General features: G+C 38.5%; 1 protein-coding gene across 2 annotated transcripts in view; it reads right to left on the bottom strand.

Moving 5' to 3' along the window:
- Positions 1 to 9,875: 9,875 nt before the first annotated feature.
- LOC103476767 (receptor-type tyrosine-protein phosphatase epsilon-like) overlaps positions 9,876 to 18,356 on the bottom strand; it is a 35,281-nt gene continuing 26,800 nt past the window's right edge. The window contains exons 11-21 of one of the 2 annotated variants that reach the window (XM_008429329.2): positions 17,877 to 17,996; positions 16,895 to 17,055; positions 15,154 to 15,289; positions 14,815 to 14,964; positions 14,235 to 14,328; positions 13,768 to 13,844; positions 13,493 to 13,627; positions 12,230 to 12,355; positions 11,989 to 12,140; positions 10,105 to 10,240; positions 9,876 to 10,002 (exon numbers count right to left, since the gene is read on the bottom strand). In XM_008429329.2, the coding sequence (XP_008427551.1) occupies positions 9,928 to 10,002; positions 10,105 to 10,240; positions 11,989 to 12,140; positions 12,230 to 12,355; positions 13,493 to 13,627; positions 13,768 to 13,844; positions 14,235 to 14,328; positions 14,815 to 14,964; positions 15,154 to 15,289; positions 16,895 to 17,055; positions 17,877 to 17,996 (1,362 nt within the window). In that variant the 3' untranslated portion in view covers positions 9,876 to 9,927. Of the gene's footprint in view, positions 10,003 to 10,104; positions 10,241 to 11,988; positions 12,141 to 12,229; positions 12,356 to 13,492; positions 13,628 to 13,767; positions 13,845 to 14,234; positions 14,329 to 14,814; positions 14,965 to 15,153; positions 15,290 to 16,894; positions 17,059 to 17,876; positions 17,997 to 18,356 lie in introns of both variants that reach the window. The other variant, XM_008429327.2, reaches the window with a different exon arrangement.

Genomic DNA, 18,356 nt, shown 5'->3' with positions numbered 1-18,356 from the left:
CCCGTATGAGTCCAAAGTGACAACAGTCAGTGTCTAAATAATACTTAATAGAGCATCAGAACTGTGAATTGTTGTAAAATTCATCTAACACAAAAACGCTTCCTCCGTTCTGGACCATATCCTGACAATGATCATTTTTATGAGTGCATCTTTTTTTTTATCAGCATTGTTTATTAAAGAAATGCACTTTGAAAGGCGGGTTCATCGAACTCCAAAAATCGTACAATTTTTGCGAGCTCTGATAGTTTTGTAATTCCGACGGGAATGCTAGTTTTACGCCGCAGTATCAACTTCTAACTTCAAAAAATGAGTCACAGCTTCCTGGTGGGGCTTTATGAAAAGGAAATGGAATCATAGACATAACTAGTGACAAAGCCTCCATCACCTCACATAAGATCTCATTCCTTCTGTAGGAATTCTGGTTTATATACCCCCACCTAAAAAAATGAGAAATATCTTCCTCTCTCACAGCTTTTTTTTTTTTTTTTTTACCTCCTCTTCATTCAAAAGGTATTTTTATGACCAAACAAAAGGAAATGGTGTCATTAATGATACGTATTGTGAAAGAAGCCCTCTTAAAGCAGTGTTTTCTATAAATGTACAGATAAAGGGGCTGATCTCTTTCCCAACAAAGGATCTCTAAAATATGAAGTGAAAAGCTACCCAAGATGAAGCTAGTAAAAAACAGGCAAGGAAGAGCCTATTTCCACAACACAAACAGATTTCCTGGCCTTTAGCAGTCTCTTACTGGGATACTTTGAGACATATCCATCAAAACACAGCTGTATTCATTCATATTTCATACCTCCTCCTTCTCCCAGTGCTTTAACACAGTTCTTTGATCAAAGAAGAGAACTCGGATCACAACAGGAAGGTTCCCTGCCAGCTACGAAGAAGACACAGTACTGTACATGACTCTGTATGGTTTTCTTTATTTTAAATCGTCATTTATACAAAAAATAAATGATATATGTATATATTTATGCTTTGCAAATCAATATAAAAGAAAAGAAAAATTAAAAACTTGAGAAATTCTTCTCTTTCTTGAGTTCTCTGTTGTTTAATTCTTGTAAAGTTCTGTTGCAAAAAGAAATTTGTACAATTTATCTCTATTCATCTGAAAGTGAAAGATAAACTCCACCAGTGAGTTTCCCTTGGAATAGGGATTTTTTTGAATATTAAAAAAAAAAAAAAAACGATTTAAGCCTTTGTCGGGGGGGTTTGAAAGAAATACAGTTTGAGCAACTTGGGTGAAGGAATTGCTGCGAGACTGACAGCCGGGATCAGATCCTAAACGCACAGCTCAAGAGTGTCACCATGTGGAGATGGGAAGATATGGCACAGCTGTCTGAACAAATGTTTTAACACAGCGCAAGAGAAACTGGGAGATTTTTTTTATCAACCTTAAGACTCAGTCGTTTTTTATTGTAACTATACTTTTAACAGCTAAATTAAGTTTTAGCTCAATTTGATTAACTTTCCAGCTTGTTCCTGTACCTCACGTCCAGCGTATAAATTCCAAGACGTCGCACTTAAAGTACCCCTTTCGGTAAGGCTTGGGGAGGAAGAGAAAAAAACCTGTTTGAAGACCTCCCTGACATTTAGACTCTCTCTGAAGATGACTTTGCCTTCTACTATTGCCTGCGGGAACATGGTAAGACCCACACTTAACTTCAATTGAAATGCAGTGCCAGAGCCCTCCTGGGGAAATTATCATTCTGTTCGTAATAAGTGTCACAACAAGCACCTGGAAAATTACTTTATTACACTTCCCGCTTAAACAAAAGTTTCCTCTGACCCACTGGAATCACATGCAGCGCAAAGGAACAAGGAGCAGTGCCTCGCAAAAGTGTCCAGACTCCTCATACCTTTTGGTTTTTAACACATTTCAACAGCAAACTTTAATCCATTTTAAAGTCTGTCGAAGTGGAAACGATGCGTGGCTTAAATTCTGCCCCGGATCATGAGTGGACACAGCAACGTGGGAAAGAAGGCTCTGATGAAAACATCGTGCTACGGGTCTGTTTTTTTCAGCAGTTGATAGGCAGAAAAAAAAAAAAAAAAAAAAAAAACTACACACGGATGTGAAAGACAACAACCAAAGCAAACCTACACATTAAGTATGTAGGAGCTGTAGAGACTTCATAGCTCAGGTTGGAGAATCAATAGACAGGAAGATACAGTGGCTGTGCTCTAATCTGCCCCATTTTTGGAGGAGTGACAAAAGAGGCTTTAGAAGTCCTGTTTGCAGCTTGGCACAGGCAAAGTTGGCCGGCACTGCAAGTGTGGAAGAACGTGTCCTTGAGACCAGGGTGCAAGTTCACTTCTTGAGGCCAAAATTTAACCCATAAAAAGCTCAAACTCTGCCTGAACATAAAATATCCGATCCCAAAGCCCCATCGTGCTGCATAGGATTTATTTTTTCAACAGGGACTATGAAGTTGATTAAAGTTGCTGAAGATGAATGGAGTACAATAATGGAAAATTCTGGGTGAGAATCTGATAGACGCTGCAAAAAAAAAAAATTGAAACTCGGGAGCAAGTTCACGTCTTATTATGAAGTCTTTTTATGTTTGTTTCCTCCAAAGACTTGCTGTACTTACACCCAAAAGTAGTTCAGCAAAGTATTGGCTCACAAGAGCTGGTTATTTTCAGAATTTTACTAACTAAAAACTATCTATCCTTTTTTTTTTCCTTTCCACTTCACACACTTAAGTGGAGTCATTTAAATACGTCAAAGTTTGTGGCTTTACCACTAGCACGTGTGAAAATGTTGAAAGGGAGTGAATGCTTTTGCAAGCCACTGTAAACACCAAAATGCTAGTCAAAGAACGCGTGTTTGCTGATGAGCTGCATGAGGAGGCACACCTGTTTGATGCGATTGATTGAAGTGATTGTTGACTTTCTGCCGTAGCCTTGGATGAAGGTGCTATGAGATCCCTTTTTTCCTGCAGCCATTATCCAAATATGCTCCGTTTTTTTTTTGTTTTTTTTTTAGAAAATGAATGGCACAAAAATCAAAGTATCAAAAATGCATCGCCTCTTCATAATGGAAATCCCTCGGAGCAAGGACATGTAACAATGGGCCATTCTCAGCTTCCTGTCCTTTCCCTCTCCATGCCAATGAACGTGACCTCCACGGCATTAACAATGGGGCACCTCGCAGCATAAGCATACATTCACTAAGGCTGCTTTTCATCTTTGTTGTTATATTTAAGGATGACATCCTAGCCTGCTGGCCTCTAACCATTGTCTCCAGCATGATTATTTTCTACCCGTTGTTTAGCCCCAGTTGCGGCTCTTTGATGAAAAGGTCGCCACTCAATTGGAAAACAGTCATTAAAATGCGGTTGGTACTATTCACCGGTGTGCATGGGGGAACCAACTCAACTGAGCTGGTTAATCAAAAGTTAATTATATAATTTTCATGCAGATGAGGGAAACATTCAAATGAATCCCAACCCTACAATCATTACAAAAAATAAATAAAGAAATAATTCTAAAAGGCTATAAAATGTTCAGGGACCAGGAGGCTGTAAACAATATGAAGTTTAATTTGAGGTAAACAAAGTGAATATCCACCAGGGGGTCTGGGGAAGGAGAAAGTGAGGTTAAATCAAATTTGGAAACATAGATACCAGCAGGTTTTGTTGTCCTGATATATGTGCAATTAGGCGGGTCCTTGATGAGGAGACTGGGAGGGGAGAAAGTTGGCTCACACGGCTAATGCTTCGGGGTTCTTTAAACAGAATTTATGGGATTTTATGCTTTATGTGTAAACATTAATTATTCTCGCAAAAGTACACCAAACCGAATTAAACCTGTATTTTAAGAAGAAGTTGTAAAAGGATAATTATCTTTTATGAGCGTGTTCTAAAATTATTGAACACCCCATGAAGACGAGCGCAAACTCCGTGGGACCTTCAGAGGGAAAAGCCCTGGACAACAATTTTCCCCCCGCAACTTTGTCCAAGAAGGCAAAGTATCACTTTTCAAAAAACGCTCAGCGTCTCCTCATCTAATGAAATGAGTGTGTTATGCAAATTACAGACATGAATATTAAACCAATGAGGTGAAGTACCACAAATGAACAAGTATTGTTCTGGAAGTGCAGCGGAATGCGGTTTAATTTCTCCTTAATTCTATGTGCTCTTATAATGTTAGCCTTTTTCCCAGTTGTGCGAGCCAGTTTGGGTTCATTGGTGTGCATTACAAGCGCGCTCTAACAATGCGGGGCCTCCCCGGTGTCAGCACAGTTCATGAATCTTAGCCCCTTATGCACCAGGCGATTAGTATGGTGCTCTGTCTGTGGGGCTTTGCCAGAAAATGAGTTCTCTTTAAAACATATGCCCCCTGCTGATTCGTTTCCTTTCCTGATATGAAATTCCAATTTTTATAATGAACACCAATTTCATATATGGAGAGATGGAGAAAAAAAAAAAAATTAAAGATATGCACTTCGTCTGGTTTTGGATGACTGCGGTTACCCTAAATTAGGAGAACGCCGTTGTGGACGTTGCGAGCAGAAATTATTTAGATGAGTGTGTTTCGTTGGCGGAAGCTAATCAGCAGTCAGGTTTACGGGCGGCGCAGAAATCAGCTGGTGTTTTCCATGTTGCATATGCATATGACTGGCGTGGCAGAAAATGGAATTACCAAAAGTGTAACAAATTCAATTAAGTCATTGATTCCTAATAAATTGGCTTAATCACCAGCTGTTGTCATGCTAAGATTGTTGTGTCACAAGTTTGTCATGCTTGTCGGTCGTGACTGCTACACAAAGACGATTTATTGGATTTAAAAGCTGCAAAAGATCTTTATTTTTATTTTTTATTTTTTTAATGTGGTGACCAGATCTATAAGGTTCTTTAACCAATCTGATTAAATGAAACAATACACCTTTAGTCAGGGTTCAAACATTTATTATAATTGATTTATAATGACATTAAAGACATTTTATGTGTTGAAAACAAGAAAAAAATCTGAAGTCGGAGTAGACAGTCCATGGCGTTGATTACAATACAGTTCGTCTTCTTTTTGATGCTCCTTTATTTATTCAGGAACCTTTTGTTTCTGTCAAAATGGCTGGAGCCATCATTAATCTAAAGAAATTAAAACCAGACATTTGTTAGAATTTAAAATGCAAATTGAATATGGTTCAGTAAATTAAAACACAATGGAACAATTCTTTTTTTTTTTTTCTTCAGTATTTTGATTCATATTGCTTAATTACACACCGAGTGACAACATCACATATTTATTTCTGTTGACTTTGTGACTGGTGTGTCTTACTGAAAACAGCAAATGATTTCTCTGTGGCTTTGGGCAACGCGTGTTTCTCGTCTATCGACTACAGCGACATCATGGTCACTAAAACACACACTGATACTTTTAGCGGCTTGGGTAGGTGATAATTCTTGCTGTGGTGTGAATGCAGCATCTTCAAAAAGCTTGTCTGCAGAGGGAAGCATGAACATCACCAAATGTTTGGTAGAAGATTGATAAAACACATTGGACAGCATGACTCAATAAATAAACCCTGACTATGAAGACTGCAAACTAATTTCTAAATAAAATGTGAAAGTTAATTTGATCTGAGAAGAGGGCTAACACTCAGAATCTTCTAAATGATTTTGCTTCACATTCAGGTTGAGGCTGTGACGTTTCCTGTCTGTGCAGTTTTAACGGGTTTTTTCCTTCTACTAAACTTTCTATGAATATACAGTATCTGGATACAGCAGTAACCTTTTGTGAATTACTCTCCTTGTGAGGCATGGAGTACCGTCAAGTCTTTTCCATGACTGTGTAGCCCTTAGTGTTACATGTATGTATTAAAGTGTTTATTTGTCTCTAATACCCTAAATGTCTGGGAAGCTCAATTTTGGTTTGCATACCCAGAAGCTTGAAACGAATACAAAGTTCATGCCATAAATGTATCAGACTGTGCCATGAAAATGTTTAATAATATCCACTGTAAATTTGATTTGCTAGAGTTAAAGTTAGATATTGAATCACACCTTCTTTTAAATTTTACTGTTTTTAGATACATTTATATGGATAAGAATTAGCTCTGAATTACGGTCGTCACCCTTCAGTGAGGTAAAAATAAAATAATATGACCCATTAATCATGCACAAATTCAGTCAGGCAGGAGCGGAAAAATGAAAACAGTGATTGAGCCATTTGTATATTGTCATTGCGATTTTAGAGCATGGCGGCTTCAGGGGCATGATGCACATTAATATTGTACAATCGAAGAGAACATTGGGGATGAATTATGTATAAAAAGCTCTTACATTGTACGGCCTGAGCCTCTCCTGGGTTTGGGCACTCGCCTCTTCAGGAAGCGACACCACTCCTCCCGTGCCCATCATCTGAACACGACATGAGACATTTTGGAACTGAAACCAATGCTTGAAGTGAAATTCAACCTTCAGCACCAGAGTCGGACTTCACACACCAGTTCTATGAAAGCATTACTCGTAAAACGGGGTTTTTTTTGATTCAATAAAGTTACCACATTTCCTGAAACTCCAACTCCACATAAAATAATCACTCACCCTGATGGTTGCCTCGAGCTCTCCCACGCTTCTCTTTCCACCTGGTAGCCATCCATAGGACCAGTGCTGGCACAGAGTGACCTGAGCCAGCAATGCCAACAACAGCACCTGCACCATAACTCTGCTGCTTGCCTTCATTAAAGCTGCGGGGAAAGCCAAATATGTAATAAAAACAATAATGTCACAGCTCCGCAGCCCACGGATGCAAACTAACTCATCAACGTGCGCAAGCAGACTGTAATTTAGACCACAGTTAATCAAAACAACAGTTATAAGTTCATGGACGTTCACCCAACTTCATCGAAGACTATCTCACCTCTGTGTTTTCCTTGTTAGCATGTGGTGCATTAGCCAGGGGGGGGGGGGATTTTATAGGTGTTGTACAAGGCTGCTGTCAGGATTATAATCCCCTCTTTGCAGGTGTGACACATTTACGGACTAATGGGACACAAAACACAACTAATGGAGCTGGCTAAGTGCTCACATATGCTGAGATCACCGCCAGGCTTGGAGAGGCATTAAATATATATCATAAAATGTCTTTGTGATGTATTGGATGCATCTGTGTGGAGGTGCTCACTAAAAAAAAAGAAAAAAAAAAGACATTTGGATGAAACCTGACGTTTATCTCCATCTATAATTTATTGGACGCTGCTTTTAGCAAACAGTTGCTGAAAATCTGCACAGATACAAAAGGCAAAAAAAAAAACATCACTTAAACCAGATGCTTGAGCATTTGTTACACTTGCTGTAAGGCTTAAAATGTCATTACCCTTATCTGTTATTCGTTTAGCAAAAGAACAGATTGAAGTCAACAGTGCAGTTAGCGATGATGAATGACCACGACTGATCTTATGTATACCAAAAAATGAAAAGTAAATAAAAAAATATAATAATAAGAGCAGTGATTCCAGTGTAAACCAATTATTTGGATGTACAAACATAGTTGAAAGTTTGCCGTACAAACTTTATTGCTCCACAAATACTTAATCACAAAACTTGCAAAAATATAGTTTCATATAGTCAATTTAGGATTATCAATAACTATTGTAGTTACTATAGAGTGTGAGTTTCTATTTACTGTACAATGGATAAACCCGTGTTAAAAACATGAGTTCTTGTTGCTGTAAAGTGATGCAACTCATTTCAGTTAATAAGATATGTCTTAAGATGCTTGGGATTGTGAAGATTATTTTTAATTCGCAATTTAAAGGTTTTACGATCACATTTTAAAAAAATATCTCAATTCATTTTTACCATCCTTGACATCTCAAGTCCAAATGTTTCACGTGATTTTCGTTTTTCAAGAATTCAAAGTCAGACACACATACCATTTTATTTTTGTATTTTAGAAGTTAACTAATTAGCCTGAATTAAGGAGATCGTACATTTGTTTGTTTTGGTTGATTTAATATGCCATATTTGTAGATAATATTGGAGTCCTGGAGATTTTTTCTGAAATCTGCATCTGTCTGCTGGATGAACACACATAATTCCACCTGCTGAGGCAGTGATTCACCGATTACTGCAACCCAAAATCGACTCGGAAGCCTGATGGACAAAGCTGTGATTAAATATCAGGGTTATTGTTAACACATATTAATTCCAAGAATATTTTCTACGTTGAAATATTAGTTGTGGTTTGTTTTAAAATTAGTCTGTGCTCGTTTGCTCTGCAGAATTTCAAGCAAGAAACAACTTTGCATGAATCATTTTGACTATTAGTTTAATTAAGCAAAATATGACAAATGTGCCGATATTTATATTAAGAATTTAGGAGAAATGTTCAAAGCAGTTTACAGAATAAAACAAAAAAACATCAATGTTCTTGAAACATATAAGTATAAATTTGTTATTTCACCTTTATTTATTCGGGTAAATCATGCCGAGATATGAAAATATGACCTCATGAGGTCTCATTTTCACGGGCAACCGGTTTTTATTTAAACTAAACTGATAAAGTTTGACTCTGAATAACAACAGCAGGAGTGACACAAATGAAATGTAGAGGAGAATAGACTATACGCCAGTGGATCCCGTGATATTAGTGACTGTGAGCTGTATGACTCAATGTTGCCGTCATTACATCTTTTAAATTAGTTAACACAAAAACGTTCTTTGTATGAATAACACTTCTTCACATCAATCAAACAAATGAAGTTTACTTCAAATCCAAAAATGTTTGCATTCAAGTTGCATGTTTAACAATTGTAATTATATTGAGGCTAGAAGTGGTTTTTCTGGTGAAAAGTGTCTTTTTGGTGTAAAAAGTAGAGCTCACCCAGGGTGCCACTCATGCAAGAACCTCTGCTGCTTACAGTAAATCTGTTCCCAGAGTCTATTTTTAATTTGCCCATACTTGAAGGTTTTGTAGGAATCCTGACTAGTTTCCTGCCACAGTCTACAAAACATTAATGTCAGATAATTGGCATTTTAAAATGATTATTCCTTATATTTATTAGTCTTGTCCTTCTGATAAACTATATAGAACCATGCAGGGTTTACCTCGCCTCAAACCTTTTAATCAATGGAAAGTCGCTTCTGTGTCAGAAACCTAAATATGATTAGGTAGGTGTAGAAAACGGATTTTACAAATTATTATTCCCTAATCTGTACGTGAAATGCTTCTTCAAAATATATGTTACATAAAAAAAAAAAAATCAAAAAGATATTGCAAGCAACTGTCTTAACATAATTTAATTTGTGTCACTTTGTGACAAGTTTCTCAAGATCAGAACTTTGTCTAATCAAACTGGCACCGATTTACACAAGATGGAAGCATTTAAACCTGGCTCGATTCGATATATAAAAACTATTCTCTTAAAAGCAGAACGTGACGCTCGGCTGGGATGGTGCATCTGAATTTTTTTTTTGATATAACGCATTACTTCCTGCCCGTTCCAATACAAGCTAATTGCATGTTGCCAATTCAGGCACCAATCCACTAATATTTATCGCCACAGGCAAAACAGAAGTTAGTTAGTGAGGCTGAATCTAATTGCAGCAGGCAGCAGCTGTTAAGTGAATCCCAGACTGAAAGCGAGGTACCATAAAGCAGAAATAAACGTATATATGGAGTTTTCTGTTTCTCGTTAAGCACAAATAATATTTACACAATAAACTTACTTATTTTTTACTTATAAATTATTACAATAGTAGCGCATAAGTTTATTCAGAAAACCTAATCTGTTCAGATTAGATCACATGTTTTCGGGAGTTCTGGCCCTGGAGCTCTCCTGTGCCAAAAGGTCTCCTAACAGTTTCATTAGTTCTGTTATGCCAAGTGTAAAATGTAAAAAGCTATACAAATCAACATCAAGAAAAAACAAAGCAGACTTTTATTTGGCTGATGTATATACAAAGTGACCTATTTAAAATTGGCATAGTCTGAGAAAATGTCGATAAAATCCTGGACCACTCTGTAGCAGAAGTCATATTGCTCCTGGAAACGAAAAGCGAGAGGAGAAGCATGAACACAAACCGTCCAGACAACATAACCACGGACAAAAGTGACATGTTAAAAGCGATCGCGCGTTGCTCTCACCACGGTCTGAACCATGTGTGGTCTTTGCATGCGTAAACTCTTGACTGTCTGAAATACGTCCAGGAGGCCTTCGGCTTTTACTCTTTCCAGAATGTTGCTGAGTGCAATAAAGGTGCCAGTCCGTCCCGCGCCGGCGCTGCGAACAGAAGGTGCAGAATTAATGAAAAGCTACTTCTCGAAATGCAAACGCTGGAAGTTCTTTTTCTTTGTTCTGCCTAAGCGGTTCAGCAAAGCAGTGCAGCGGGTCTGGCAGCCCGGCAGTGTCAGGCCAGATTTCCTCTACAGAAGTGGAAAGTTGTATATTTCTTCTGTTGCATTGCTTAGTGTATTTTGAAGAAGAAAAGTTTCCTCAGAGGCTCTTCAAAGCAGCATCTGTGTGTAATTAATCTATGTTATGTGTTTCACTTAGTAATGAAGCTCCTGACATAAATGGGCTTTTCAATAACTTAATTTATTGAATGAGTCTTTGTAACGTAGACCTTCAAATGTGAATATTATGTGTAGAAATTCAGACAATGTTAAAATAATCCATCATTAGTCCACTTTAAATACTAGTTAATCTGTTAGTTATTTAATGGGAAACTTCCTTTTATTCAGTAAAAAGATAACATTTTTAAATCTTCAATATGGAAACAGCACTACTAGTGTCATATGAGCTTAAATGCTTCTTAAAGTTCCACAACTTAGAATTTCTCATTGTTCTTTCACTCTTTTCTCCCTCCAGTTAAAGCAAGACATTACAACTAAAAGAGCGGCTTTTTTTCCTATCTTTGGAGACCAATAAACATACAATAAAATGTGTTACAAAATAAAATTAAATTAAACTTGAGCAGTAGTGGGTCGCATACTCAAGTTACGATCCTTGTCCTTCAGATTTGTGTTTTTGACTCATTTAACTAATTCATAAGCAAATGAACTCCTCATTGAAATAAATATTTTAACATATTAATATACATATGCAAGACCATGTTTCTTTAAATTTATGATAAAATCCCCCCATAGGAAGGAATGAATTAATCACTCAGACTAGAAATTATCACACTGGTTATTTAGGCCTATTAATGCTCCGTTAACGTATATTCCAGTTTCTTTACAATGGGATTAAAATTCACACCATTTGTTTTCTACTTGACGTGAAAAAAGTTAGAGGGAGTAAAGGTGACCTTTGTGTAATGGCACTAGTAATTATCCCCACTTAAAGAGAGGCTAATCCAAACGCCAACACTAATCAGTTTGGAAGCTCAGTATTTGACTGAGTCAATGTTTACTATGACGGTGGGATGGAGAGATGGAGATGTGTGTGTGGGGGGAGGTAGGGAAGTGAGTGAGCGCGAGAGTGATGTGCAACTCGGAAGAGAAAGTGTAGAGAGACGTTGGGGATTGCAGCGGGTTAGCCCCATTCCCGGGAGAGGGGGAAAAAAGCTTTAAAAAGCCCCTCCTAGACAAGCGGTGATGAAGGAATAGAGGCAAGTGATGACACCATTTCCTGTCGTTAGCTCATCTTATCAGATTAATCATAGTGGGAGTCAGAGGAGATTTCACTTTGAAAGGTTTTAATTGACTGTGAATCAGTGGATTGGATCAATCCCATCGGGGTACGCTGCCTTAGAATCACTTCACCTGAAGCTAGGTTCTGATCAAAGCATTCACAGCTAAGTCTTTATAAGGGATCACATAAGTGGTTTAGGCGTAGAACACTGGGTCTACTGAGAAAACGTACAAGTTATTGTAGGAACAAGGGAAAAAAAAAATATATATATATATATATATATATACACATATATATATATGTAAAATCAAAAGTCCAGATTTGGATAACACAAAAAACAAGTGAGGGTGGAAAAAGTAGGAGTACTTGCACAGTTTTCTGCTGATGTTCCTCACCTGCAGTGTACAACTATGGGACGGTTTCCAGACTGCTGCTGCTGCCTCTGCACAGCAGCAATAATGTCAATCATCCCCCTTCCCTCTCCTGGTATTCCGATCTCGGGCCATCCGTGGAAGTGGAAGTGTCGGACGTGTTGCGACTGTTTTTCCTGGAGAACATTTGCAGGATTTAAGTCTTTTTCCTGATGTGTCATGACAAAGCGAGATGTACCGTAGATTACTGTACAACATGACGCACTGGCTTGTTGGAGAGAACCATATCTCTGCGCGTGAAGGTTTCACACTGCGTTTCCAGTTTCAGCTCCACTGTGTAGTCTCCAAATGTTATACTGCCCTCTGATGGCCAATACTGGAAACACTTTTCCTGAGAGAGAAAAAACAAAAAACAGAGAATACTATGAGACGACATTTACCTGATTTTTATTGTGACAGTCATGTGAAAAAATAAGAGATATTAAATATTAAGTTTACTTTTGAAAGAAAAAAAAAATCAATTCTCATCCTTTTTCATTTCTGAAAAATAAATAAATAAATAAAAATTGCCGGTAAATAAAAGTCAACCCAATTTTATTGAAAACAAATTTAATTTATAAAGCCATTATGAACTAAAACAAAAAGTTAGGGATCCCCAATACTTTAGTAGTTTTGTTAGTCCAGTGGCTGAAAATTTTTTTTTCTTTTAGCTATCCACCAGTCTGACATCGGTCTAACGAAAGCTTGCCACATTCCTCAATTTTAACTGTAAGATGTTTGGGGGGTTTCTGGCACATTCTGTTGGGTTCATTTCACCCCACATATCCATTAAACCAAGATCTGACCTTTGACACATTCAGAAATCTGTTTCTAAATTTCATTCTCAAGCAGCTTTTGAAGGATTTGGGCTGCTTTCCTAGAATGACGTATTTGGCTTCATGCAAAACATGTTCTCCATTCTCTGCTCCAAATATTTCATTTTTGATTCTAACGGTGCAAAGAATATCATTCCAGATGTCCTTCTTTATCTGCATTCTCTGACAAATTTCAGTCTGGTCTTCGTGTTTTTCATAGAAAGCAAACGCTTCTTTGCAAACTCTGATGAATGTTGCACTTGTTGGATGAGTGACGACATTGTAGTAGTCAAATAACTCACAGGAGGAAAGCCTGAACTGGGCATGTCGTCCTAAACATTCTCGACGTGAAAAATAGTTTCTGTACAGTTTAATGGTTGCTTTACAAATTCTTTTGAGCCTTCTTTAAAACCTCACCAGACTCAAGAACTGGTACAATCTCCTTTTAAGGGTCATTGACATATTGTTCATATTGTGTTATAACACATGCTAAAAAAACCTTCTTCCTGGTGCCCTAATTTCCTCACATGGCTGTATGTTTTAAGTGGGAGATACAAAAATCATACAAAACAAGAAAATGCAGACAAAAAATATCTAATAATAATAATAATAAAGGGAACATTAAATGTGCAGATCAATTTCTCTTCATCCGTTTGTGCAGCACCACGCTTTACCTGCTCTCTTTCTTTGAGTTCGGTGAGCATAACGATTGAGTGACACCTCCACTCCCACACCATCCTCCAGAAGTCCTCCACAGTGTGAGACAGGGGGCCCTGGGTTGCGATAAAATAGTCCTTCTGCCTGTAGCCCTGGAGGGCGGATCATCCAGTAAACAAGACTTGAGAGCGCGGCAAAACATAATATTTTGCATTGTTTGCAAAGGAAACAATGAGCTTTATTTATACTTTTTATGGGAAATCTATACAGGAGGTTGAGAGGGAGCGCTTACATCAATAAAGGAGGCATTGATGTAGTCGGTGAACTCCTGTCCTCTTTTCACTGAGAGTATTACTCGGTTGAAATCATCTGCAGAGAGGAAAAAAATAATAAAATAAAGAGACAAAAACTTTCCACAAGTGATTTATAATAAAATAAAAGTTAAAAAAAAATAAAGAAAAGATGTAAACATGCTTATTAAAGTCAGAATCCAATATCAAATTTATGTACATTGTAAAATAAATGTGGCTTATTTCATTACTCTACTTGTAACTGAAACAACAACAAAAAAAAAAAGAAAATGAGAAGAAGAAAAAAAACAAAAAAAAACACAAGCCCACATTTAAATATCATTGATCTGGCTGACATGAACCGATTCGACAGATATCCATGTACGGCGTCTGCGAAATCATCGCTTTGATGTTACTCGGATGTAATGCATTATGAAACCAACCGGCCATAAAAAAAAGCAGCCCTTACACGGGATGATCTGAAGCACGCGGTTCTTCCTCATGTTGGCTGGAAGGTTCCCGGTTCTCATGTTCTCCTTCATAATGCGAACGTTGGTCAGCTTCTGATGGGGAGAAAACACATTCAATCCGACGTGGATCAAAAACTTTAATCAACACAGGGTATGCGTTTAATGCGATTAAACACAGAGTCTTTTTGTTTTTTTTTACTCTAAAGGAGACAATGATTAAATAATGTTAACAACTACAAAAAACTGAAGCCGGACAAAAAAACATGACTTGTTGGTAGAGGGAGGGGTTGGGATGAAAAAAAAAGAAATCTGAAAAGTAGGAACTGGAGTGTAATTCTGCTCAGTTTGCGATGAGCCATGGAGGATTGTGCATCAAAGCTAAAACAAACTGAAGACGGCAGATGGTGGTGCCTTATAAAGTTTCAGCTGATCCAAAAACATTTTTACTTATGATTTTCGCCGCCAAGAGCTGCACCCTGGGCAACATTTCCATGATAATATAACTGTGTAGGATGCAGGGTGATGGGCGACAATTCATTCTTTGCTGAAATGTTTAACGGGGAGCTCCTTCCTTCGTACCCTGAATTCCTCCTCCAGGCCCAGCCTGTCGTGGGGGGCCCTGGTGTTGTGAAGCCTTTGCAGATGGCCCTCCAGAGAGCACACATCTAGCTCAGTGTCTCCGTACAGATAGTACTCCAACAGAGCCTGGTAGATAAAGGAGTACTGCATCTGAGGAGGAATAGAACAGAAGACACAACAGAAGCCGATTTAGTTCTGCTGAACTATTTTTCTCTATTTTTATTTTTATTTTTTTCTGTATTACAGAACATGGCTGTTTTCCAAGTTTTCCGGTTGTTTACGGTTCCGAGTCGAGCCGTCGGTTCAAGGTGCAGCGGGTCGGACGGGGTCGTCACTTACGTCTGTCTGGATGAGTTGACAGCGCTGCTCTCGTATTCTGCTCACAAAGCCGAAGACGTCCACTCGCTGCTCCATGTGCATCATGTCGATCATGCTGTCAATGACAATGAACGTCCCCGTCCTCCCGACTCCGGCGCTGCGGCAAACACAAACAGGGGAAAGGTCTGGTCTGTGACAAACAGCTCAAAAAAAAAAAAATAAAGTTACAAAACAAAACACGCGCCAAGGAAAACCTTTACTGCACCTTGCAAAACATATTCATGCATCGTGAGCCCTTTCACATTTTCTTCACGTTCCAGCCGAGCTCCAGTGTATTATGTTGGGATTTTATGCGACAGACCAGTAGAGTAACGGCGAAAGGAAAGTAAATAAATTTTTCAAAACAAATCTGAAAGGTGGGGCGTAAATTTTATTTTACTTTTTTTGCTTCATAACCCCAACACTTTGATACAAAATCCAGGGGAACCAACTGACTTCAAAAGTCAAATTTGCAAATCCACTTGTGAGTAATTCAACCAAACAAACAAACAAGCAGGGAACACAACAGACAGGTTGTAAGCTTAAAGCAGTATTAGGTTATTAAACAACATCCCAAGTTTTGAAATTCTCACAGAACTCTGTTCAATCCATCATCTTAAATCTGAAATAACGCATTGGCTCTCTGGAGGACATGCTGAGATCTCCAGCTTAGTCATGCATCATTTTTTATGTTTGAGCAGGCATTAGGAGTTCTGTTTGCAGGTTGCCGTCCTACAGGTGACACAGCAAACACGTCAAAAACATTTCACTTTTTGGCAACATCACGTTGCGAGGATGCTTTCCTTCAGCAGGGAGAACTCAACAATAAACAAAAAGCAATCTTGTAGGATAACCTGATAGAAGTTTCAAAAGCTTTGGTGTGGCGGTGGCTCGCATACAGACAGAGCTACAATGGAAAGGTTTAGACCAAAGCTCCGTAATGTGCTAAAAGGGGAATGTCTACATGCAAATATACTTTAAAGGAAAATATATGTTCAAAGACACAGCAATCCCAAGACTCCACATGTGCAAAGCTGGTAGAGAGCTCCAATTGCAGTGTAATGTAGTTCTCCCAAGTAATTGACGTGGAAGGGACCGAAAGCAAATGCACACCACATTTTTTAGACGCTCACTAGTAAAAGACCACTTTACAATTATGCACTACCTAGCGCTGGTCTATCGCATAAAACCCCCCATAAAATACATTGAAGTTTTTGGTGGTAATGAGACACAAGCCACTGTAAGCAGCCTACATTTGCCTCCCACTTAAAGAAGCCGTAGCTGCAGAACCGTAGAACCGTGTGCTCCGAACAAAGGAGTCAATTGTGGCCAGCGAGCATATGCAGAAATGCTTCGCCTCTGAAGTCCAAACACAACACTAATAGATTTACAAGGGTCATTTGGGCAAACTGCACCTCTGGGAGCGCAGAGCCTGGATTCCACAGTGGGGTGTTGAACTTCAGCAGTGTGGGCCCCATTCAAGAAGTCAACACCTGTTGCAGCAGTTGCTACAGTCAGCTGCAGATTTCTTTGGTAGGCCATTATGCTGATCATTCAAACAAATACAATTCTAAAGCATGGACATTAAGTCTTTAAACTTCATTTTTCTCTCTATATATAGAACTCTATCAACCCTGGGTGTAAACTCAGCTTTTAACTTAAATCGGCAAATCTGTTTCTTTGTGTCATTCCACTTGATGTCTCCTTTCTTCCTGTATTTTACCTGCAGTGGACAACAATAGGCCCAGCATATGACGGATTGACAGCCTTGACCTTCTTCAGGAATTTTAGCATTCCGATCGGCGTGAACGGCACCCCGAAGTCTGGCCAGCTGGTGAAGTGGAGCTGGGTGACCAGCCGAGGAGCTCGAACGCCATCGCTGCCTTGCTGCAAAAGTACAAACACGCCACAGGTGTTATACCAGGGATGTGGACACACAAATCAGTTAAAGAAAGCCACTTATACACTATTAAATGTTGGTAGGATAATTCATTTTTGTTATTTAAAAAAAATAAAATAAATTCTCACTGTGCTTTCAGGGATACAATGTAATTATCAAACTGAGTTTTTTTGTTTTTTCCTTTTGCCTCACTCCCAGAAGAACATCATTCCACTCTCTTGGTTGCTGTGTTTTCAGAGAGCTAAATGTGAAAGCACTCGTTACAGAGCTACAGCGCACTCATCCTTTTTTTTTTTTGAGTCAGAGAGGATTTCTGCGCTTGTCTGGCTTCAGACGGAGAAGGAACAAAGTGAATTTTGAAATGTGAAAGCTTCGCAGCACACCAAGCAGACATCCGACTTGGCAATCAAAAAAGGGAAAAAGAAACAAACACACCTTTAAAACGCGCGTGGATTCCTGACGATCAAGTAGCGATAAACTCGGAACATTACAGCGTTGTTTATTGTTTGCTGAAATGCGCTTATTTATTGATGACATATCCCGTTTCTGCCATCTGTACCCTTTTAATGTTTTACGTCTAAAATAATCATTTTCCAAATAGGAAACTTTTTTACTCTTGGTTTTGCATTTGCACAAATGAAGAAAACAGGAAAAATAAATAGCTGTTTTACACCACATTCCAACATCTAAAGAGAAAAATCAGTTTGAAAACTTGGGATATAACTCGTTTCTAAAGTGACGCTCATTTTAAGTCATCATTCACTTCTAGTAACGAGCATAAGTTAATACCTTGATTTTCACTTACATATTGAACACAGAACTTTCTGATGGTGTAGTCCACCAGCACAATGACGTCTTCAGTCGCCACGCGGATATTTCCGTACATCCAGCAGCCTTTTTCCGGCCAGTACTGGCAGCATTTCTCCTGGAGAAGGAGAGCGATCATAAAAAAATACTGCAGTTACAACTGCAGTCATATTAATTTCTTACCATGGTGCTCATATCCCCTCGTACCTTTTCTCCCCATTTTCTCATGTTACAACTGCAATGTATTTCACTGGGCTTTTATGGGATAAACCAAGACAAAGCAACACGTAACTATGAAGTTGGAGGAAAAGGATTAACAGGTTCCACAATTCTTGACAAATAAAAATCTGAGAAGTGTGGCAAGCTCAACTTAGCCTGATTCCCCTAAGGGGTAAATGCTCAGAATGGTGGTTGCAGCTTCATGCCGTGGGGTTTCCTGACTTCAATAGGAACAGAAGTCAGTCTGAGTTAATAGGAA

This window comes from Poecilia reticulata, linkage group LG15 (assembly GCF_000633615.1).
Source record: "Poecilia reticulata strain Guanapo linkage group LG15, Guppy_female_1.0+MT, whole genome shotgun sequence".
NCBI lineage: Eukaryota > Metazoa > Chordata > Actinopteri > Cyprinodontiformes > Poeciliidae > Poecilia > Poecilia reticulata.
Note: the sequence above shows the minus strand (reverse complement) of the source record. Positions and strands in the feature narration are given on the sequence as shown.